The 24296-nt window shown below is 37.4% G+C and overlaps 1 protein-coding gene across 6 annotated transcripts; it reads left to right on the top strand.

Annotated features, from left to right (window-relative positions):
* Positions 1-1008: 1008 nt before the first annotated feature.
* LOC6033810 (protein bride of sevenless) lies at positions 1009-24220 on the top strand. 6 transcript variants are annotated; one of them, XM_038261852.1, is made up of 7 exons: positions 1009-1382; positions 9357-9755; positions 20903-21556; positions 21624-21719; positions 21779-22129; positions 22276-23669; positions 23729-24220. In XM_038261852.1, exons 2-7 carry the CDS (start codon positions 9692-9694, stop codon positions 24023-24025), a joined length of 2856 nt encoding a protein of 951 aa, XP_038117780.1. In that variant the 5' UTR covers positions 1009-1382; positions 9357-9691; the 3' UTR covers positions 24026-24220. The 6 variants fall into 6 exon arrangements, with proteins under 6 accessions (XP_038117780.1, XP_038117781.1, XP_038117783.1 ...); XM_038261853.1 differs by having other exon boundaries at positions 1009-1302; XM_038261855.1 differs by having other exon boundaries at positions 1009-1220.
* Positions 24221-24296: the final 76 nt, after the last annotated feature.

The following is a 24296-nucleotide window of genomic DNA, read 5'->3' on the forward strand; positions in this document are numbered from 1 at the left end:
TAATAAAAAGTTCATTTTTAGAGCAGGATTATAGCCTTACCTCAGTGAGGAAGGCAAAACAGTGATGAAAAGCTCAATTAGATCTCATTTTAGTCTTAAAGAGTTCAACTTTTCATAAATTTTATCTTGTTACCGTTGCGATTGATCTTTCTTTCTTCCTGGTTCGCTTAAGAACCGGTAGGAGTAGGGAAATGTATTTTAAAAGTAGAGAAATTGTCGTGTAGGGATGTTTGTGGCTGTGGTCTAGTGGCCGCTCCAGTGATCCCGGTGCCCACCGACTTACCAAATCATCTGTACGGGCTACCTGTGACCTGTACTCCAGCACCCAAAGGTTTTTCGTACCGCGTGGTTCTCGGGAGCGTCGACTGTTTTGGGGTTTGAGTTGTCCAAAAACACGGACACCAAGTAAAGTGGGGAAACAAAAGTTATCTGAGAAAATCCTTTTTGAATGTGTTTTACGGAATAATAAAATAGTAGTCTATGCTTCAAGGTGCAAAAACAAGAATTTTACTCCAACGTTACAACATACTACATTTTTTGCAATTCCTAGAAAACCCTTTAAATAGGTTTTTAATTGGAATAAACGGGAAGGAGGAACAATCACTCGTACGGTTGTATTTTTTTTTAATTTTCATATTTCTAGCAACATTGCCGTAATGTGGTTATGGAAAGTTATATTTGAATGAATTAAGTTCAAGAAAGAATAATGTATGATTGTAATGATAAAGCGAAATCTCCCAAGAAGGACAAACTGCAAGCACACCAACGGCTCTATTAGTCATCCCCAAACGGGTGTATTGCAAATCGCCAACTAGTGACTACGATTGCGTGGTAACTATTAAATACGCATTTAAAGCGCCGCCGCCATCGTAGCTACTCGTACTCACTAACTGGCAAGCATAATTATTATGAATGAAAGAGGAGAAAGGAACGAACAGAAACAAAAACCCACCCTCGCAAGCAACAACACCGCTACCACCACCTGCGCTCAGTTTAGTTAGAGAGCTTCACTCGGTTTGTCTCCTCTTCGGCGCGTTTTATAATTTTTGTGTTTGGTTCCGAACGACGGGGCCCGTACCTGGTATACCAGGTCTGGCCTAATGGTGGTTTCAGTTTCCATCGCGCCCTTTTACTCGACACACCTAATTTGTCGATCGCCAGTTCGGTCAGTCGTCGTCTGTACTGGCCGTAATCAGAAACAAGTGACTTAAATTTGGGTGGTATTTGGTTTAAGTGATAATTTACGGAATTAATGCATGAACAAAGTTCATACATAGTTGAAATGAAACAATTGCAATAAAAGTAATAGTGATTTGAAAAATAGTTAAGGAGTGCCCCCATTTGTTTGGCTCCGGTTGCCATAACGATTCACGGAGTAGGCCGTATGTTTGACGTTGAACTTCTATCGCGTGCAGCGTGTCAACCTAACCTCCAAAATCAGCGATCAAAGTTGCGGAATCGATCCGCCGTCGTCGTTGTGACGTGAATCATTCTTATGTGACTTCAAACTAGTAGCTCTTTGTTTGCTGCTTCTTCATCCAAAGAAAGTTTGTTTTTACGCAAGAAAATCATGTAATAGCCCGTCACGTTGGTCACTTTGCATTCTGTGTGTCGTTACGCAAGGCTGGTCTGGTCTGTGGTGACAAGGTGTTGGTTAGAATAATCCGTATCGATTGACGTGTGCTATGGTGTCAGCGTGGTTTTAAAAGTTCAAGCATTTGCTGTGTCACAACAAAAATAAAAATAAATTTCAACGTAGATGGCATTCTGCAGATAACAGAAATTATATTACTCAATTTACACATTCAACGAAAATCTACATACGCTCAAAAAGAACTCATTGTAAAGAGAACGCTATTTTATCGAGTCATAAAACTGACCAATTAGGGAAAACATTCGTCACCAAATTTGAATGGCCACCAGCTTTGTTGGACGGCCTGGCCAGGTATTAGGTACTGTTCGTAACGCCAATGCTAATGTTTTAGACCGCGCGTGGCACAACCGCTCTAAGTCGGCGTCGTGATGGGACGTTTTGAAATGAGATTTAGTGCAGTCAATCAGGTTAAAATGGAGAAACACCAATTAGGTACCGTATGTGCGGGGTGGCTGCGAAAAACTATGTACCTCGAAAAACGATATCAATGATCTTATTTCGTGGAATTGATTTCGGATAACATGATACTCATTTCTTTCGATAGAATTATCAGGTCTTCAATCTGGCTCATCGCAAGGTCTTTTGATAACCTATCCATCGATAGTGACTTAAGTGCTTTTGATAGGGTTGTCAGATCTTCAATCTTTTAGGCGCGTTGGAAACGTCTTTTGATCGTGGGTCGCACTATGGATTTGGGCAACATTTCCATCTTACATGTTATCCGAGATCCGGCTTATGATAAGTATTAAACTCACGTCTTTTGAATACCTTTCTAAAGATGTATAACATGGCGAATTTTCTTACGAAAACCACCCTTTTTCAATTATTCAAAATCGTTTTTCAGCATAACTTTTGAAGTCCTTTACTAAACTTCATAATTTTCATTAGGGACTTATGGGACCCCAAAACGAATCGAATGACGGTTAAAATCGGTTCAGCCAGTGCTGATATAATAGAGTGCATATTTTCGGTGCAGATAACTGTATGAGTGATTCCATAGCCTTTAAGAGATAATAGATTTCATGGAAATTTGGAATGCAAATCAACAAAAGCTTGTGATTGAAAGTTTATGCATTCTTATTCTGTTGTTCAAATTATTTTTATCACCCTTTTATCTTGAAAAAGAAATTGATCAGATATGTTTTTTTAAAGATCTGAAAATAATTTTTTAAACAGATGAGACAATTTTCACGAATTTTACACTTTTCATCACATTGAAATATTATGCCTTGTTGGATAACATTTAGAAAAACTTATTATTTTTGTTAATTTTGATGTCATGTCTCAACACTCAAAAGAACGTGTTATCGAAAATGTCCAAAACAAATTCAGAAATACAACATGAAATGTTTGTATTTTTTCAATTCCCATTAAAAACATTCAAAATTCGATTGAATGATTATACCTTAATGAGTAATTGGAAAAACAATTCTTGTAAATTCCCAAGCAGACGGAAATAATTTGGGAAGGTCAGTTTTTTGATATTGTGAGAAAATTGAAAAATGTTATTGGGATGATCGGATTAGTTGTTAATGTAACAAAAATCAATAACAAAGAATTGTTCGAAGAATAACTTAAACTGTTATTTTGTTGTTATTGCAATAACAAACCAATAACACAGAAGGAATCATGAAGGAATAACAAGATTTGTTATTTTGTGCGGAGAGGTGGAGCATCTTAATAACAAAAATTGTTATTGAACTGGTATGTCTCCATAACAAAAAAAGTTATTGTTTTGGTTTATTTGTAATTTGCAAATAAACCTGCAGTTGCCATAACTCCTCTGTACTAGTCAGGGCTGCAGAGTCGGGTACCTCCAAGCGACTTTGAATCCATACTTGAAGACAACTCCAACTCTGGATGCAGGATATGACGTCAACGACGACTTCAGCTCTCTAAAAATACCCGACTTCACAGATTCCGACTCAAAGTAAAAGTTGCTGAAAATTTTCTGAATCTGATGCAGTCTCCGAGGTCTCACTCCAGCTCGAACTTCAACGTCAGCTCCGACTTCCTGGCTCTGTGAAAATAATAACAGTTTTTGTTATTCACACTACAAAAATTCTCAATCAATAAATCAATTCCGTTAGGGAATATAATACAATTTTAGCAAAGTCCCTTAGGGGGTATATCAAATAATTAAAAAAATCAACTTTCAAAGTTTCAACTTTTAAAAATAATTTTAGCTTAAGGACCCCATTTCATGGCCAAAATAATGACCCTGACGAAATTGGTCAAAATTATCCCATAGTTCTAACCATTTTAAACAAAGTCCTTGAGGGGGTATATCAAATAATTAAAAAAAAATCAACTTTCAAAATTTCAACTTTTTAGAATAATTTTAGCTTAAGGACCCCATTTTATGGCCAAAATAATGACCCCGACGAAATTGGTCAAAATTATCCCATAGTTCTAGCCAATTTTAGCAAAGTCCCTTAGGGGGTATATCAAATAATTAAAAAAATCAACTTTCAAAATTTCAACTTTTAAGAATAATTTTAGCTTAAGGACCCCATTTCATGGCCAAAATAATGACCCTGACGAAATTGGTCAAAATCATCCCATAGTTCTAACCATTTTAAACAAAGTCCTTGAGGGGGTATATCAAATAATTAAAAAAAAATCAACTTTCAAAATTTCAACTTTTTAGAATAATTTTAGCTTAAGGACCCCATTTTATGGCCAAAATAATGACCCCGACGAAATTAGACAAAATTATCCCAAAGATCTAAACATATTTAACAAAAGAAAAAATAATAACAGATTGTGTTATGGACACTTAGAAACTTTTCCATTTGTGCGATTTATGGTAATTTTATTTCTAAGTCAGTATACCGAACGAATAACACATTTTGTTATTAGGAGAGTTTTTGAAATGTATAACATTTCCTCTTATTAGCCTGTTATTAAACATTTTCAATATAATATCACTTCAATACCAAATTTTGTTATTTTATCAGAAACTGTTATTATTTTTTCTTCTTGAAGTTGAACTTCAGGATAAAATAATAACACTTTTTGATATTTTAACAGGATTTGTTATTGAAATATTATTAATTTTGTTATTACCGTCTGCCCGGGCTTCAAGCGACTTTGAATCCACACTTTGAAGACTCTGGATGCAGGCTATGACGTAAATGCCGACATCAGCTCTCCAAAAATACCCGACTTCACAGATTCCGACTCCAAGTTAAAGTTGCTGAAAATTAGCTGAATCCGATGTCGTCTCCGAGGTCTCACTCCAGCTCGAATTTCAACGTCAGCTCCGACTTCCTCGCTCTGTGAAAATAATAACAGTTTTTGTTATTCACATTTCAAAAATTCTCAATAAATAAATCAATTTCCTTAGAGAATATAACAAACTTAAAAAAACAACTTTCAAAAATTAATTTTATCAGATTAATTAAAGCTTAAGGACCCCATTTCATGGTCAAATAAATGACCACGATCAAATTGGTCGAAATTATTCCATAGCTCTAGACAATTTTAGTAAAGTCCCTTAGGGGGTATATCAAATAATTAAAAAAATCAACTTTCAAAATTTTAACTTTTTAGAATAATTTTAGCTTAAACCCCATTTCATGGCTAAAATAATTACCCCGACGAATATGGTCAAAATTATCCCATTGTTCTTGCCAATATTAGCAAAGTCCCTTAGGGGGTATATCAAATAATTAATAAAAATCAACTTTTAAAATTTCAACTTTTTAGAATAATTTTAGCTTAAGGAACCCATTTCATGGCCAAAATAATGACCTCGGCGAAATTGGACAAAATTATAACAAATATCTAAACATAATTAACAAAAGAAAAAAATAATAACAGACGGACACTTAAAATTTTTTCCATTTGTGCGATTTATGGTAATTTTATTTCTTAGTCAGAATACCAAACGAATAACAAATCTTGTTATTAGGAGAGTTTTTGAAATGTATAACATTTCCTCTTATTAGCGTGTTATTACACATTTTCAGTATCATATCACTTCAATACCAAATCTTGTTATTTTATCAGAAGCCGTTATTATTTTTTCTTTTTGAAGTTGAAGTTGAATTTTACCAGGATTTGTTATCGAAATATTATTGATTTTGTTATTACCGTCTGCCCGGGTTATGATTATAAGACCATATCTCAACAACCAACCAAAAGTATCAACAATGTCCAAAACAGACAGTTGTTAATAATTTACTAACTTTTATATAGTTTTTCAGATATGGATTAGGGTGACAATAATATAAAGACCAAAGCTGTTGATAAAAAATATTTTCATACAAAAAAGACTTAAACGTGAATAACTCGTCAGGATTAACTCAGATCGTTTTGCGGTCTTCAACAAAGTTGCTCATCATAAAATTTTACAGAATGTCACGCGTGCCAATGATGCGACATTTTTAACGCCAACTTTTGGTAGAATTTTGAAGTTTTTGCTTTTCCTCATACATTTTTTGCGGGTTTTCCCATACAAAATTCAACGATAAAAAGCGACCCATTTACCTTTACCGAATTGGCTCAAAATTTGCACCGTTTATTATTTTTATCTTAAGAATCCAACCAGGGGGTATCACTTAAATTTTATTCTAGTCACCCTTATAAGGATAAACCTTTCTTGAATTTATGCTACGAAAATGTGAACATTTTGTACAATGAAATCAATTGTATGAACAACTATTCAAGATCACTTTTACAAACTGAGCTGCAATTATTTCAAGCGCCACAATTGTTGTCCATGACATGTGTGTGTGGCAGTTTTGTTTTCATCGTTTCTGTGTAACAATTGTAACGCGCACCGCACATCATCTGCATTTTGTTCATCAACTGCTGCTGCTGCACCTCTCTAACAATACGAGACGTGTTTCGGCCCAGGTGTGCCCCCAGTGCAGTGAATGCGTCAATGGTGTAGTGAGTGGTGCTTATCGGAGCGTGAAATTTCTTAATGTTGAGTTTACCTCGGCTCCGGGGGTCGGCTTTGGGTTTGGACTTGAGTTTTTTGTTGCTGCTTGTTGTCCCCCCTCCCCCTCTAATAGATGTACCACGTGCGTGTCAATGGGCATATAGAACTGACTAGTCGCTAGTGCATGTTAGACACGAAGAAATGGCTGTTAATAATGCGATTCAATCGGCGCGAAATGTGACTGACCGATAATGGGAGGATGTGTTTTTGTGCGTTTTGAAGTTGCCAATCGATACAAATTGGGTTTGAGGAAGTTTTTGCCTTCCTCACCTTACTGAGGAAAGGCTATAAAATCACTCGGAAAATGAACTTTTTAATTAGACCTCCTAGACCTACCTTCATTTGTACATATCGACTCAGAATCACCAGCTGAGCAAATGTCTGTGTGTTTGGCTGTATGTAGACATGTGTACCAAATCAACGTCACTGGAATATCTCATCTCAGGCTCAGCCGATTTTGGCCGGAATAGTTTTAATCGATCCGTCTTAACGTCCCCTAAGTTGCTATTTAAATTCATGCTGTTTTATCATGTATTTAAAAAGTTATGTTAGAAATACTGATTCATATTAAATTAAAATTATGGTGGTTTTTTCATGAAACCCTCACATGTTATATATTTTTAGAAAGCATATGAGAAGACCTTTTAGGTGGAGTAAGAATTTTTAAGATCTGACTTACCTATCTTAAATTACAAGCAGTTTAAAAAATGGTTTGAAATTCGCCACGAAAAAGCCGTGTAGAGGGATGCCATTTTCCTCAAAGGCCGTGTCTGTATAATCTTGACAAAAAGTCTGTAGGTGGTCTGTTTTTTTACTCATCACTTATTTTTATTAGGACTTCTTAGGTGCTGAGAACGTAAGGGGAGATCCATAAACATGTGGACACTTTAGGGGGATTGAAATCACTATAAATGAGAGGAAGGCACCAACCACCTAAAGGTGGATTAAGTAAAGTTTTTTTTTTGAAGATTTGAAGACTCAAAGACTTGAAAACATGCAGGCTTGAAGACATGTTGACTTGAAGTCATGTAGACTTGAAGGGATGGAGACTTGAAGACATGGAGACTTGAAGACTTGAACACATGGAAACTTGAATTCAGGGAAACTTGGAGGTATGGAGGTTTGGGGACAAAAAAGTTTGAAGACACGGAGAATTAGGCATAGGGACTTGAATACATGTAAACTTGAAGAAATTTAGACTTGAAGACATGATGTCTAGAAGACATCAGGACTTAAAAACGTGACTTTTGAAGCCTTGAAGGTTTCCGTAGTAAAACTTCAATGAGGTGAATCTGCGATTGTAAACAAGCAGTCTATCCCTTTTGCTCAAGTGACAGTTCACGTCAAGTCAAGAGGGAAACGAAAACGAAACTATTGGCACTACGCCCCCCGGGGCTTGGCCTTCCTCTAACGTGGGATTTCTGCTCCAGCGCCTCTGACGAGACAGGAGAAACCGGGACCGACGTTTTACTTCACCATCCGATAGAAGCTCAGTGGATAAGGCGGGAATCGAACCCGCGTCTCATAGCATCATCGGGATCGGCAGCCGAAGCCGCTACCCCTGCGCCACGAGACCTCAAGAGGGAAATAGACTGCTAATTTACAATCGCAGATTCGTCCTATGTACCTGTTACCACGGATCACTAGCGTGCACAGGGTGGGGCAACATGGGGCAACTGCCCCACCATCCTAAGAAATTTGTTCTAATTCTTGTCAGGGGGCGTCCATGAACGATGGAATATTCCAAACGTTTATATAATTACCCCACCTTTCTCGAGGGGCTGGGCACGCTACTGCTACGGATATGATATGAAGACATGGATACTAGAAGGCATGGAGATATGAAGACAGTAAGATTCGAAGATATGGGGGCATACATAAAATAAACACAATAATACAGACTTGAATCCACGGAGACTTGCAAGCATGGAAACTTGCAGACTTTCAGACATTAAGTTTTGGAGATTCATCTAAATGGAAACTGGAATGTATTGGAGACTTGAATCCACGTAGATATGAATATATGCAAACTATACATTTGAAGAAGGCATGAAGTTTTGAAAATTTGAAAACATCAATGTTGTTTTCAAACATCTATAATAAAGATGTTGATGTAGATTTCAAGTTTAGATTAATTCTTTAGCATCTTTCTCCAGCAGTTCTTAGTTATCTGGAATAAATTGAGTTAGATTTCGCTCAACCCCAATTAAAAAAAATGTATTGTTTAATGACACGCCTCCACCATTAAATTTATTACACATGTCGACGGATATCGATTTCTCCCCCATTATAACATTCGATCCGTTTGAATGCACCACATACCAAAAAGAAGGAATTAAAGTTCTTTTTCCCCGAATTTAGTTTGTTTACTTTCAATCGAGCGACAACGCGCGACTCAAACTCAAACGAAAGGTTATCGATTTTCCCCATAAATTTAGACCAACCAAACAGTCAGTGGCGACGACGACGACGGCAGCAGCACGTGTTTGATCGAAATTTAAACAGACTGCGAAAAAAAAACCCTGTTAAGCTTACGGCGAGGGGGAACCTTTTGGGTGCAACAACGGTAGTGTCGCAGAATGGACAGCTGAAAACGGTTTCGGCGTTGCATGTGACAGCATATGCATAGCATATAGTTCTTGATCCGACTTTGAAGGTTAAGGTTGGCGGCTGAGCTAACGCGAATTCAATCAGAGACAAGCAGAGTGAAAAGTGCCTAAGATAATGAATAACGCATGTTTTCAATTTAAGATGCCGCGATAATGGAGCTTTGATATGCAGTGAAACATGCAATTTTACAATCATCAACTATTTGAAAGTGCATGAATGGTGCTGAAATGAATCTCAAACGTGCAGCATAAATAGTTACAAGCCGAACAAACCTCTGAAGCCGCAGTGAGAGCAAAAGTGAAACATGCATCATTTCCGGTTGAGTTGTTGAATGCAGATGATCAGCTGATTAGTGGAGGGAGCCAGCTAGACGCGAGTAAAGTGCGCAAAACGGCAGTGCAGTGCGGCGGCGGAAAGGGAAAGCTGAAGGCGTGACGACGGTGGCGCTGGTTTTGGCGGCGAATGCATCGGTGATCATGGCGGCGGTGAAGGCGGCGGCGAGAAGTGAGAACGCGTGGCGCAAGATGGTTTGCGTTTTCGGTACGTACAAATAGTGGCGTGAGAATTACAAACGTTAAAAGGAAAATGATTGTCTTTGATTGATATCGCCAAGTCATGCTATGAACATACGGTGTGTGCCACCAAGGGCACAGATAAGATTCATAGATATCATTATGTTTGATTCTTGATATTGAAAATTGACGTTTGACGCCCCATACCAAAATGGAAGATTTTTTTTGTCTAAATCAAAAGTGTTTCAAAATTTATATAATTCTGTACAATCATTGACGTCCTAGTTGGGTAATTCTCTACAAACTCACATGAAATTGGTAAAAGTTACCCCGACCCCTCTTTGATTTGCGTGAAACTTTGTTCTGAGGGGTAACTTTTGTCCCTGATGACGCATCCGAGGTCCGTTTTTTTTTATATCTCGTGACGACTTTTTAACATGCAACAAAAGAGGTGATTTTCAATAATTTGCAGGCTGAAACGGTGATGAGATAGAAATTTGATCTGACTTTTATGTAAAATTGGACGCCCAATTTAATGGCGTACTCAGAATTCCAAAAAATCGTATTTTCCATCGAAAAAAAACACTAACAAGTTTTAAAAACTCTGCTATTTTCCGTTAATCGACTGTAAAATAAAGGGAAAATGTCGTGTTTTTTTTACTAAGCAGGGTCTCGTGGCGCAGGGGTAGCGGCTTCGGCTGCCGATCCCGATGATGCTATGAGACGCGGGTTCGATTCCCGCCTTATCCACTGAGCTTCTATCGGATGGTGAAGTAAAACGTCGGTCCCGGTTTCTCCTGTCTCGTCAGAGGCGCTGGAGCAGAAATCCCACGTTAGAGGAAGGCCATGCCCCGGGGGGTGTAGTGCCAATAGTTTCGGTTATTTTTTATAGTGTAACAATGTTCTACAAAATGTAGAACAGACGTTTACAAAAATTTTGATATACAAACATAAGGGGTTTGCTTATAAACACGCGTTGTGTATGTGTGTGCAACCGACCAAACGGGACCACGCGGTCACTTCTTACAAATTGAGTTGTTTCCATGTATTATAGATTTACATTCTATACATGCAAATAACTCGCATAGGCATTTGGATGGTGTTAGCTCTGCCGAGCTTCGGTGACCCATTTCTACGCTGGCTAGCCGAGCGCGAGGTACCTCAGCTTGAATCGACAAACCCCGCCCTAAAGAACGTTTGCATCAATTGGATTCAAACGTTATTTAGAACTTCTGAACCCTTGTCAACTGGACAAAGACCCAGCACGTATATAGTTTTAGTGGTAACAGTGTCCTTAATTCCGGTCGTAGCTCATCAAGTCGTGATGACTCAGTGTTTTGCATTTTTACTTAACAATCCATAGGACGAGGGATCGAACCCCGACTCGAGCAATTTTGATTTTTCGTTCATGTTCAGAGCTTCAATTAATATTTCTTAAACTTTCTCGTTGAGAGCAGATGGGAATCGCACCCAGAACCATTCGCTTACAAAGCGAACAACGTAGCCAGTCAGCTACGGCCGCTCCTTTATAGTAATAATTTGGCGTGGTTGTCTTGAATGATGTGTATGTATGTCAGAATATATGAAAGAATGGTTGTCTCATAAAAAGAACGAGCTCACCAGATAGCTTCTCTCCAAACGTCTTCAGGAGGATTGTAACAACAGCAGACACCAGATTTGCGCTTGGGCTGCTTCCGCTTGCCTCCGTCGTCCTCCTTTTCCACCTCTAAGCGAACTTGCCACGTAAAACGGTGCCGGCGCAGTAATCCGTGCCCACGGCTCCGATTCTTTTTCGCTCGCAAGACTTTTACCTTGACGGGGATCGTTCACGCTGTGACCGAGGACCGCTTCGCTCGCTGCGCTCGCCACCTTTCCAATTCGGGCCAGGTTCCGCATGCTTCCGGTTGTGGTATATTTCCGGGCGAACCCAACACCACCCTGCTCTTCCGGGAAGTTTCGACGGCCACCCTGGAACGAGCACACGTCCTTGATTGAACCGTCCTCCTCCAGCACAGCGATCCATCCAGGCCGGATGTTAGAAAACCACTTCACTTCCCGACGACTTTAACAAAATTCACTTTTTCTTCAAGACCAATAATTCCAAAGTTGGGAAAAATGACGCGGAGCGGAAAAAAAGTTCAACCTCGCGCACCGGTTGCTGCGATCCTCACCCTCGGTTTGCTTATAAACACGCGTTATCGCGATTTTACGAAAAAAAAAGTTTTGAAAAAGTTACTTTTTGCGTTTCTCTTTGTTTCGTCTTCCGAGCAGTTCTCTACGGAATCGGTCTTTTTTCTTTAATTTTAATTTTTGTATTTTTTAATCCGGCTGAAACTTTTTTGGTGCCTTCGGTATGCCCAAAGAAGCCATTTTGCATCATTAGTTTGTCCATATAATTTTCCATACAAATTTGGCAGCTGTCCATACAAAAATGATATGTGAAAATTCAAAAATCTGTATCTTTTGAAGGAATTTTTGATCGATTTGGTGTCTTCGGCAAAGTTGTAGGTATGGATATGGACTACACTGAAAAAATTGATACACGGTAAAAAAATTTGGTGATTTTTAATTTAACTTTTGTCACTAAAACTTGATTTGCAAAAAACACTATTTTTAATTTTTTCATTTTTGATATGTTTTAGAGGACATAAAATGCCAACTTTTCAGAAATTTCCAGAATGGGCAAAATCTTTGACCGAGTTATGATTTTTGAATCAATACAGATTTTAAAAAATCGAAATATTGGTCGCAAAATTTTTCAACTTCATTTTTCGATGTAAAATCAATTTGCAATCAAAAAGTACTTTAGTGAAATTTTGATAAAGTGTACCGTTTTTAAGTTATAGCCATTTTAAGTAACTTTTTTGAAAATAGTCGCAGTTTTCATTTTTAAAAATAGTGCCCATGTTTGCCCACTTTTGAAAAAATATTTTGGAAAGTTGAGAAAATTCTCTATATTTTGCTTTTTCGGACTTTGTTGATACGACCCTTAGTTGCTGAGATATTGCCATGCAAATGTTAAAAAACAGGAAAATTGATGTTTTCTAAGTCTCACCCAAACAACCCACCATTTTCTAATGTCGATATCTCAGCAACTATAGGTCCGATTTTCAATGTTAATATATGAAACATTCGTGAAATTTTCCGATCTTTTCGAAAAAAATACTTTCAAAAATTTTAAATCAAGTCTAACATTTCAAATGGGCGTAATATTGAATGTTTGGCCTGTTTGAAATGTTAGTCTTGATTTTGAATTTTTGAAAGTATTTTTTTCGAAAAGATCGGAAAATTTCACAAATGTTTCATATATTAACATTGTGAATCGGACCTATAGTTGCTGAGATATCGACATTAGAAAATAGTGGGTTGTTTGGGTGAGACAGAAAACATCAATTTTCATGTTTTAACCTTTGCATGGCAATATCTCAGCAGTCGTATCAACAAAGTCGAAGAAGCAAAATATAGAGAATTTTCTCAGCTTTTCAAAATATTTTTCAATAGTGGGCAAACATGGGCACTATTTTAAAAATGAAAACTGCGACTATTTTCAAAAAGTTACCTAAAAGGTTATAACTTGAAAATGGTGCACTTTTCAAAAATTCACTAAAGTACTTTTGATTGCAAATTCGATTTTACATCGGAAAATAAAGTTGAAAAATTTTGCGACCAATATTTCGATTTTTGAAAAATCTGTATTGATTCAAAAATCAAATTTTTGCCCAGAAATTTCTGAGTTGGCATTTATGTCCTCTAAAACATATCAAAAATGAAAAAATTAAAAATAGTGTTTTTTGCAAATCAAGACAAAAAGTTAAATTAAAAATCACCAAATTTTTTATCGTGTATCAATTTTTTCAGTGTAGTCCATATTCATACCTACAACTTTGCCGAAGACACCAAATCGATCAAAAATTCCTTCAAGATACAGATTTTGAATTTTCACATATCATTTTTGTATGGACAGCTGCCAAATTTGTATGGAAAATTATATGGACAAACTAATGATGCAAAATGGCTTCTTTGGGCATACCGAAGGCACCAAAAAAGTTTCAGCCGGATTAAAAAATACAAAAAAAATCGAATGACCGAAATCTCAGAGAATTGCTCTTCCGTGTTTGTTGCGAATGACCATGAACGGCCATGATCGACGACGACCAACTTTTTCAAACCTTTTTTTTCGTAAAATCGCGATAACTCGTGATGTTTATAAGCAAAGGAGAATGGGCAAATTTGTATGGGAGCTGGTCCAAGAATGTACACGAACGGGAGAAACTTTATTCAAAAGATCTCACCGAGACATGAAAAAAAGTCTTCTGGACGAACTCTCTAAATCCCGGGGTTCAAAAGTTACAAGTTGTTGAAGTTTGAGTATTTTGGGTTAAAACGTACAAAAAATTGTGAGAACGGTATGACTGAAGAAGGATTAACATCAATAAGAGCATGCCTTTGGGACAGGTTTTTCATACCGATGAAGAGTTACTTTGTTTATAAACATCAAATGCTTTGAAGCAAATTTTTTGAGTGCATAATTGGCAAAGGGAGCGCGTGGTCGTAAAAAAAATATTCGGAGTGAAAAGTGATTTTTTTTTGTGTGTGCCTTTTCTTTCGCATTTTTGTCGTGAATTGTGCGCTGCGAGGAGAAGATTACCCTCTGAAAATGCAGCGTCATCAGTGCATAATTGGCATAGGGAGCGCGTGGTCGTAAAACAAAATATTCGGAGTGAAAAGTGATTTTTTTTTGTGTGTGCCTTTTGTTTCGCATTTTTGTCATAAATTGTGATATTGTTTTCGATAAAAACGACCCGAGTTCGTTAGGTTTATCGCGTAACAAAATTATTTTGATTCATCAAGAACGTCGTATGGTGCGCGAGTCTTTTTTGTGTTGAAACGACCTTCCCATAGCTCCGTAGCTCGGAGGGCTCGACGTCGGTTGTTTGTGTGTTAAGCCCTCTCCATAGCATCGTAGCTCGAGAGGCAACGAAAATCAATACCTTATCTAGCTAACAGAAAGAAGATCGGAAGGCACTTGATGATTGAGTTCGTCGCGTCTATTCCGTAACAAATTCATGAACTAAATGATTATATAATTAAAAATCAGACTACGCTATCATTGCAGCATTGCGTTTAACACTTCATTTTATAAATAAATATTATTTGGTTTTATCTTTCCACAGCCGGCTGTCTAAGATTAAACCATTTCATTAAAAATTTAACAACAGTTAAACGGGAAATGTCTCATCCGCAGCAACCGATTGTTTGCCTTGAGAATAAAATATAATACCTTTCAACAAACACTATGATTTAGGGTCGCATCATCATCTTCTATGATGAATCCTGACCAAACACCCAATCCTACTAACCAATTTTCAGGTTCCTGGCGCTTGTGGGGTATAAGCACAGAGTAAATCAGCTGCCCTAGTAGCAACCTGCGCTAACTAACATTCCCGTCCCTTAAAATCGAGATCTACAAACTGACATGGCGGGCGCCGTTGGTGGCCAATGACTGTTACCTATTCGCAACTGATCTTGTTCTGGAAATCATGGTGTTTTATCTTTTCAGCGCATTCATACATGCTGTTGATAAGGGAAATACCACTTGATAGTCGAAGCCTATGATCAGTAGTGCTCAAAGGATATTACGGTTCTGTTCAGCAACGGAGAAGGACAACCATGGGTGGTCTCTCATGCTCATGCTCATGCTCATGCTTAAAACGTGCAAAAAATTGTATTTTTGCTATTGCTAAAATCACTCATATAATTCTTATTTTATTATGGATTTCGATCATCTTCGCTTCATTCGACGCGTATCAGCAAAAACTATTAGTTCTGATATGTTTTAGCATGATTGAAACATGACTTCTCTTGTCTTTATCCGTTTGAACCGTTTTTGCAAGAGGCTTACAGTCATCCCACATATTCGGAACGGTTTCCAGATCGGCCAATGTTCAAAAAATCATAGCAAATCGATAATTGAACTTAATAATTCGCTTTTACCTTCATTTGAAAGCTTTTCTTGCGATCTTTCGAATGCTGTATCGAACATCTGCAAATTTTAACTTTCATATGAAGTTTTTGAATAATTACTTTGACCCTTGAAATCCACAAATTCGGAACACTTTTTTCTTACGAATGTAAACAAACTTTGGATCTCTCCAAGAGTACATATTTATTATCAAATAATGACTTCTCACACTGAAACCAATGAAACTCAAGCTTAGTGATGTTTTATACGTGGTTTGATAACTTTTTTTTGTGAAAATATCAGTTAAATTCAGGTGTTCCACAATTGTGGGAGGCACAATAACATCCCACAATTATGAAACAGGCCATTTGGAGACAGTGTTTTGCTGCTCTGGACAAAAAAGTCTTGGAATGAAGTTTTTTGTACAAAAAGTACTACTTTTACTAGTGAAATAGCAAGATAATGTCCAAATGAAGGTTCTAAAAATAGTAGGGTCGACAAAAAAGCTACTATTGGCATGCTATTGACAAATTATCATAAAAGTGTTCCGAATTTGTGGGTGTTCCGAATATGTGGGATGACTGTACCATAGAAACAAGTCGAAACTTGAAGATTTTGAAAACGGATCCTACCCAGACTGGTTCAGTGAGTATGGAAGGCTACAGCGCAATGTTGAAACAATTTATTGGGATGTTTTGAGTCATCCGAGAACTCCCTGGAGTTTAGACCGGTGCACTATGGGCCATCTCCATACAAACAGGCGGCCAAATTATTTTTTTGCTTTTTAAATGTTTTTTCATACAAATTTGGGTAATTGTATGGTATTGAAATGATATACGTCGATTTTTATGAGTTTTCATGTTTTTCAATAGTTGATTGTTTATAATAAATAGTCTTTTCATACATTAGCAAGTGCAACAGAATTGCGTATATATTGTATTGCAAGTTTATATTATTAAATTATGGATAAGGTAATACATCCCCACATTAAGGACACAACCCCTTCCTCCTCTGTCTTTCACACCCCCCCCCCCTCCCCTCCTCCCCTCCTCCCCAACAAAATTTTGTTAAGCGTAATAAATTCATTTTAAGTCAAATATTTATTATTAACTGCTGTGTGTTTCTTTTTGTGAGTCCATGCCATATAACTTGAGACCCCCCCACCCTTACAGGCATAAATTTCGAAAATTTTAATTGTTAAATCAAATAACAGAAAATTGATTTCATTCAAAATATTAATTATGAAGTAAAACGATAAAATACAAACCATATTCTTACTAATCCTAATGTTCTTGTTCATGAAAATTCATATGATTATAGAGTTTCTGACAGCTTCAGGATATGTTAAAGGTACTTTTTATGATGTTTTGTACTAACCAACATAGAACTTAAATGTGGATCAGTTTCATGGATTGATCGCAGAAATTCATCATGCTAAGTCAATATTTTGCTGAATACTTTTTTCGGTATCAAACTGAGATTCTCCAGTTTCGCTTGAGAAATTCGGTACGAATACCTCATTTTGACTAAGGCTCTCAATTTTAAATGTAGGTAACAGAAAATTCCAATAAAATCATTTCGAACTTCTTGAAACCAGGTATTGATTTTTGAAGCGACGATGCCCACGAAGTAGGAAGCAAAGCAAGTGAAATAAACGGGCGCATATGTAGATTGCAGCAAATTTTGATAAAACGTAAATGTTCAAAATGGCATATCTCCGAAAACGCAAATAATCGCAGGCTGGAAATTTCAGCAACGCTAGATTATGATCCAATCTTTCAAGTGATCTTAGTTTCATGTTTAGCATCGGTTAGCAAAAAAAAGTACTCGATTAACAAACACAAAAAAAAATAAGTTTTGTCAAAAAAATGCTCCAGTTATTCGATGAAAACTTCAGTTTTTGGTTTGGAAACAACATTTTATCTATCAATAGTTTCAAAGCTTATCTCATTACCTTTCCAACGATGTATAATTGTCCTAATAAAATATTTAAAATGGCTGAGCTATGTTAAAATTAAACAATCAGCCTTTTTTAGAAAAAACGCTAGATTTTTACTCCATTTTTTGACTTTCAGCTTGCGTATCTCCGTAATGAACAAACTTAGAGCTTTGAAAATTTGGATTTTTCTTAGTTAGAATGTTTACTTTCGAGAAAAAAATACCAAAAAATATTTGGAGAAGGTCACTTTTTTGAAACTTGGCCACCCAATAGTGCGGCCACCCCATAGTGCGGTGGGTCTACCGCCGTAACAAGCAAGAGGTCAGTAATTTTTTACCACTGATCATAACCGCATAGCTTCAGTGAGTATGGTAGATTACTTTATTAATGTTTTGAAATGTCCAGGGTCATCCTAGGACTCTATGAGTCTGCCTCTGTAACAAACACAAGGTCAGTGATTTTTTACCACTGATTATAACCGCATAGCTTCAGTGACCAAAACCGCATAGCTTCAGTCACCAAAATTTTGAGCCGATTTGGTCAAAGCAGTGTTGAGATATCGTGGCACCCGTTTTTTGAAATTGCTTACTTAAAATAGCTATATCTCGGCAATGGTACATCCAAATGTCTTCAATTTTATTTTGTTAAAAGATGAAAATGTACATTTTAATGTTGCAGGGCAGATTTTGAAAAAAGTTTAAGTGTGTGCTCATACCAACCTCTGACATTTTTGACGATTTACATGTATACAACCCCTTAAATACTTTTCCTGCCATTCTCGGACGACGAAACAGTAGTATTTTTTTGATTCAAATGATTAATTTTTACGAATATAGTTAAACCCTTTACAATTCAATCCCGCCTCTAGACAGGATTCAATTTATAAAATCGCCAAAAATCCATTTCCAACCAATGATTTTTGCATTGAAAAGAAAAAATCTTAAAATCTTAAAAATTTAGAACGTTTTAGGGCTGTTGTTTAAAATGTATTTTTTAGGGGTCAACTTTGGCAGTGTTTTTTACTAACATTTCCTATATTTTAAGTAAAAAGAAGTTTGCAACAATTTTTGTATTGCTCCAGACAAGTTGCTCAAAATGACCCCCTAAACACGGGAAAAATATAATTTTTCGAATAAAAGTTTAGGCAGTAGAGGTTTAAAAAAACCTTTTAAAGTTCAATAAAAATCATGTGATCTGTTGTACAAGCCTTAAATAGAAGTTTTTGAGTTTAAGGTTAGATATCTTAGTTGTTTTTGATAATATTTTTCATCTTATATTATTGTTGGCACAAAAATAAGGAATATTTAAATTTTGATAAAAAAAATTAAGGCTCTATTTAGTTTATTTTAAAATCGAAATTTTAAATCAAAGAAAAATTAACATAAATAATATTATTTGTTGACAAATCACCATAAATCCAGTCTCCCATTTCCAAATAGGCATCCTTGACTGATTAAAAAAATAATTTGGATTGAATATACAGTTTACTAACTACTTAGTATAAAAGTTTATACAACTCTGGAAATTCTATATAAAACTTATCTAAACTTAATTTTACAAACTTTTAATTCAACTAAATGTCAATATTTTACTATAGAATTGCTAAATAAAAATTTTGGAGTGAGTATAACACCGTTTTGGGGGTATTTGTATCGATAGAATAGATTTTTCGTTGGAATTTCGTACCAACCCGGAATTACGTCGTATGAAAATCCGCCGGCATCCGAACCGGTCCACGATTCACAAGTCAACCTATGTGGAATCGGAAAGGGCATAAAATTTCCGATCTTTTGATACCCATACATCTAGGTTTTCTTTAAAACCTACGTTTTTGAATACCTGGGCAAAAAGTAAGTTTGATCCACGAGAACAAAAATTACGAAATTCCATACATTTTTGGCAGGTTGCTCAAACGAAACCATAACAACGTTTTTGCTTAGGTATTTAAAAACGTGGGTTTTATAGAAAACTTGGATGTATGAGTATCAAAATCGGAAATTTTATTCCCTTTCTGATGCCATATAGGTTGAATTGTGAATCGTGGACCGGTTCGGATGCCGGCGGATTTTCCGACGACGTAATTCCGGGTTGGTACGAAATTCCAACGAAAAATCTATTCTATCGATACAAATACCCCCAAAACGGTGTGATACCCACTCCAAAATGTTTATTTGGCAATTCTTTGGTAATATGTTGACATTTATTTGAATTAAAGTTTGCAAAATTAAGTTTATATAAGTTTTATATAGAATTTCCAGAGTTATATGAGCTTTTATACAAAGTAGTTAATAAACTTTATATTCAATCCAAATTATTTGTTTAATCAGTCAAGGATGCCTATTTAGAGTTGGGAGACTTGATTTATGGTGACTTGTCAACAAATAACATTATTTATGTTAATTTTTCGAAAGGTGTACAAACTTTTTTTGCACCTTTTTTATTTTCGTAATAGTATTTGTTATATAACTTTTTATAGAAATCATTTTTTCATGAGCTTTTTTAAGCAAAATGTTTGGCATGAGTTTCTGAACAAAACGTAGTACTAGGTTCCTGTCAAACTTTAAATTTTTTACATGTTTCATAACAAAATGTGCATAGTGCCCAAGGGGTGTAAATACTTTTTTTACATACTGTATGTGAAAAGATTACCCGGGCAGACGGTAATAACAAAATTCATGCCATTTCAATAACAAATACTGTTAAAATAACCAAAATTGTTATGGAATATTCATGCAAAATCCATTTTCGCATAAGAGTTTAATAACAGTTTATGTTATCATATCAAAATTTGTTATTGGTCTGATATTGGTTGACAGCCAAAACAACTTTGGAATAACATTTTTTGTTATGGAAGAATAACTTCAACTGTTATTGGGATGATCGGATTAGTTGTTAAAATAACAAAAAATAATAACAAAGATTTGTACGAAGAATAACCAAAAATGTTATTAGTCTGTTATTACAATAACAATTCAATAACAAAAAAATCATAACAGCGAATAACAAATCTTGTTATAAATATCATAAAATGTTATTGGCCCAGTATTTTCAAATATCAAAAAATGTTATTCCCACGTTATTTCCGTCTGCTCGGGTACATTCATATTAGGCCTGAACATTTAAGGTACACAGCGATACAAATATTACCATAAAGGAGGGATAGTAAAAAATAATTATTCAATTATTCACTCTAATAATTAAACAATGTGCTCTTACAACTAAAAATACTTGTCAGTTGTTAAACTAATGGAAGATTTCTTACATTTCTTTTCAGCATTCCTCATATTACATTTGTCCACATGTACAGCAAGCAACGAAATCCCCGAGTTTGTACCAAATTCAACTCCAAAAGTGGACGAATCAACCATCTCAGACCACATCGCATCAGTTGAAAATATTTTAACAACAAACTCGATCGACGTGGGTTTCACCGTGATCGATCCCACCGTGAGTTCATTCCTGGAAGAACTCGCATCTCTGGGAACCAGCACTGACCTTTTGACCGAGACCGAGTCCGACGCAAGTGATGTCGTGGACAATGCAACGACGGTTGACGTCACCACCCCTCTGGTCCGTAAGATTGCCTCAATTGGTGAGGCCCAAGCGGAATCTTCTACGAAGGCCACCACGCAGCAGGGCAAAGATGCAAATTCGACAATTTGTTCGAGAGCAATCAAAAACGTCCTAGACTTGACCGGGGAGGCAAGTTATGCTCACACAAAGTATCATCAACTGCAACCTGCGTACGATTGGGATGGCCATAAAAGTGCAGAAGCAGAAGCAAATCTGGACTTTGGCCATATCACTTATTCACACGAGGGAGACTACACAGTTTCGCTTATCACGGACCAGGCCGACTTCGGCGCTTGGCTGTTTGTTGTAGACCGAATCAACGAGCTTCAATTAATTGAAAATAACGGCACTCTCGGTAAGTGTTGATACGGCGATTGAAGTTCAAGGTTAATATTGAATTATGGGTGTTATTTGCTCTGCAGGGTTAAGGATCTTGTTTGTGCGGAATTTGTCTCAGGCTCATCAAAGTTTGGAAGAAGAAGTTGTCTATCAGAAAGATTGCTCAACAAATTCAATAGGTTTGTAGAAGTTCTAAAGGTTTAAGGTAATTATAAACACTTACGAATTTATTTTTCAGGAATTTTCGTCACTCAAACAATCTGGTCCATAGTTCACCCATTGGTAGATACACCAGGAATCAGCGTTCATCCGTTACCGACGTCCAACGATCTGCTGTATGCTAAGGCCGCCCATTTGCTGTACGAACTGCCGTGGTCAAACCCGAATGCCTCGATTGCAGTTCGCTCGGAATCGTCCGAAAGTACCAACAAATTTACCGAAATCTGTCGTCACGAGCACCTTTGCTTGGAAAACTTTCCCAGCAATGACACCATCTTCATCATCCTCGGAATGACCAAATCAGTCAGTTTTGCCACCAACGGAACGTTGATCGTCGTGCTGTCCGGAAAGGATATGCTGTTTGTTTCAGGTAGGTACTTTTTTAACCATTCAATTGGTAATTTTCTTGATTAATAGATTTTAAAAAATACTAACGTAGCATTTTTATGGTGTTATTAGAATGAAATAAACACCACATAGATCAATAAAGATATTTTTTCCTATTATTTTTTCCAGACCTTCCGGACAAATCGTACGTGATCGCTGAAAATGAAATCAGCATGTCCAGTTTGGAAAATCTTCTGAACATCTCAAGCGAACGCTATGGACAGAAGATTCTCGCCAGTGATCTGCTGCTTTCCGGTTCGGTATTCCTGGAAGTGGTCGAGTTGCTGAATTTACCCTCAGAAGACGGCTCCAGTCTGAATGAAACGCTCAACAATTGGAACTATTACGCGAGGATGGCTTCGCAGAGAATAATTTCCGAACTGAAGTTGGACAACATAACCCAGCTGATGTCGTTCGAGCTGCGGCAAAAGTTTAACAGCAGCGAAGGAGTGCTGGAGTTGAAGCCGGTGGCCAGTTCTAATATGGTGACGAACGTGACTACGGTTTTTCATTTGAATGATTACAAAGGTCGTCCGGATGAGCCGCTGAAGTTGGGAAACATCTTTTACTGTACGAAAGAGTTTGAGATTCGTCATCCGGACTTTAGTAATCGACACCGGCCCATCTACCTTGGAGAAGATTACGTGGAGATGTTCTGGCAGGTCAAGCAGGAAGCTTGGGTAGCGGCCGGGCTGACGGTGTCCTCGCTTGGAATTTTGTTCTGTTTGGCGATACTCATCTTTTTGATTGTTCGTGTTTGCATGGACGACGTCTTGGAAGGAAACCCGTTGAGCAGTATTTTGCTGTTGATTAGCTTGATATTTCAATTTGGATCGTTTCTTCCGTTCAGCTTAGAGTACACGGGTTACATGCCGGACTTGATGCACAGCGCCTCAACTATGTACACGTGGAATACGTTGTGTACGATCAAGATTTTCCTGGTATCACTGGGCTATTGCACAACCTTCTCGCTGTTACTCTGTCGAGCCATCATGCTGGCATCTATTGGGAGTGAAGGTGGATTCCTGTCGCACGTCAACGGATACCTGCAGAGCGTTATTTGTGGTTTTAGCACGTTGGTTCAGCTTGGTCTGTCCACACAGCTTGTCATCATCTTGCACGCAAACTCCCACAATATCTCGTGCAATGAAATTTACTTCGGAAACTGGTTCTGGGCGGTGATCGCGTACGACGGAATGCTGCTGGCAGCACTGGTTTTCCTTTCACCGTTCATTTTCCGATCGCAACGAAACTACCGGGAAGGTCTCCTCCTAGTGACGGGATCGATTCTCTGCCTGGTGATTTGGACCACGTGGATTCCGTTGTGTATGTTTGGCTACGAGTGGAGGGAAGCTGCAATTTCATTGGGTCTAGTTGCGACAGCGTTGGTCGTTCTCGTTGGAATCATGATCCCGAGGTGCTTTTTGATGGTGCGAAGCATTGCTCGATCCGACTTGGTCCAAGCGTTACCATCCCTAACATCGCTAGCCTTTGCTCAAGCAAACCAGTACATCTCGGAGCAGGTAATTCCACCAACTATTGTTTTCTTCATTCAAAACCTTAATCCTACAAATCTATCCAGAGTGTCTACGAGTGCGTCAACCCGGCTATGCGCCACCAGCGATCCTCCACTACGGAGTCCTTCATGGAGCACGAGATAGACGATCCATACCTGGCGACCAGCGAAATTCCAACCTTACCGCTACGCGGTAATCGTCGAAGTCAGCCGCCGCAGCAGTTGGACGTAGGGATTGTGAACGGAAACGGAACTACGGCTAGAAATGGATCGGCCAACTTTTACGGCATCAGCAATCCGTACAACAGCTGCACGGGCTCGATCACTTCGGAACTTTCTCCCAACAAAATTACCCGCTTTTAAGTGATTTAACCTAGGAGTTGTGACGCAGATATTCCAAAGATTACTTGCTTAGTGACTTACACGTGCTATTTTGGGTAACTATCGATCTAGTCAAGAAGTTTGGTGCGAACCAAGCGAATGATTTCTCAGTTTTTGTATTATTTATTCTACTTTATAATTACGGCCGAAAATTATACTGAAATAAGTTTTAAAATATGCTCTGAAATGTTTACTATTGAAAGAAATTGTCATTCATGGCGTTTCTTTGTTGTATTTTTGAGCTGAATTCATA

Source organism: Culex quinquefasciatus, chromosome 3 (genome assembly GCF_015732765.1).
Source record: "Culex quinquefasciatus strain JHB chromosome 3, VPISU_Cqui_1.0_pri_paternal, whole genome shotgun sequence".
Classification (NCBI taxonomy): Eukaryota; Metazoa; Arthropoda; class Insecta; order Diptera; family Culicidae; genus Culex; species Culex quinquefasciatus.

Bases quoted from the DNA above. Each gene is read 5' to 3' on its own strand.
- LOC6033810 (XM_038261852.1), top strand. From the start codon at position 9,692: ATGGCGGCGGTGAAGGCGGCGGCGAGAAGTGAGAACGCGTGGCGCAAG. The intron at 22,130-22,275 runs GTAGGTACTTTT...TATTTTTTCCAG, and splicing joins GGATATGCTGTTTGTTTCAG to ACCTTCCGGACAAATCGTAC. The intron at 23,670-23,728 runs GTAATTCCACCA...AAATCTATCCAG, and splicing joins ACCAGTACATCTCGGAGCAG to AGTGTCTACGAGTGCGTCAA.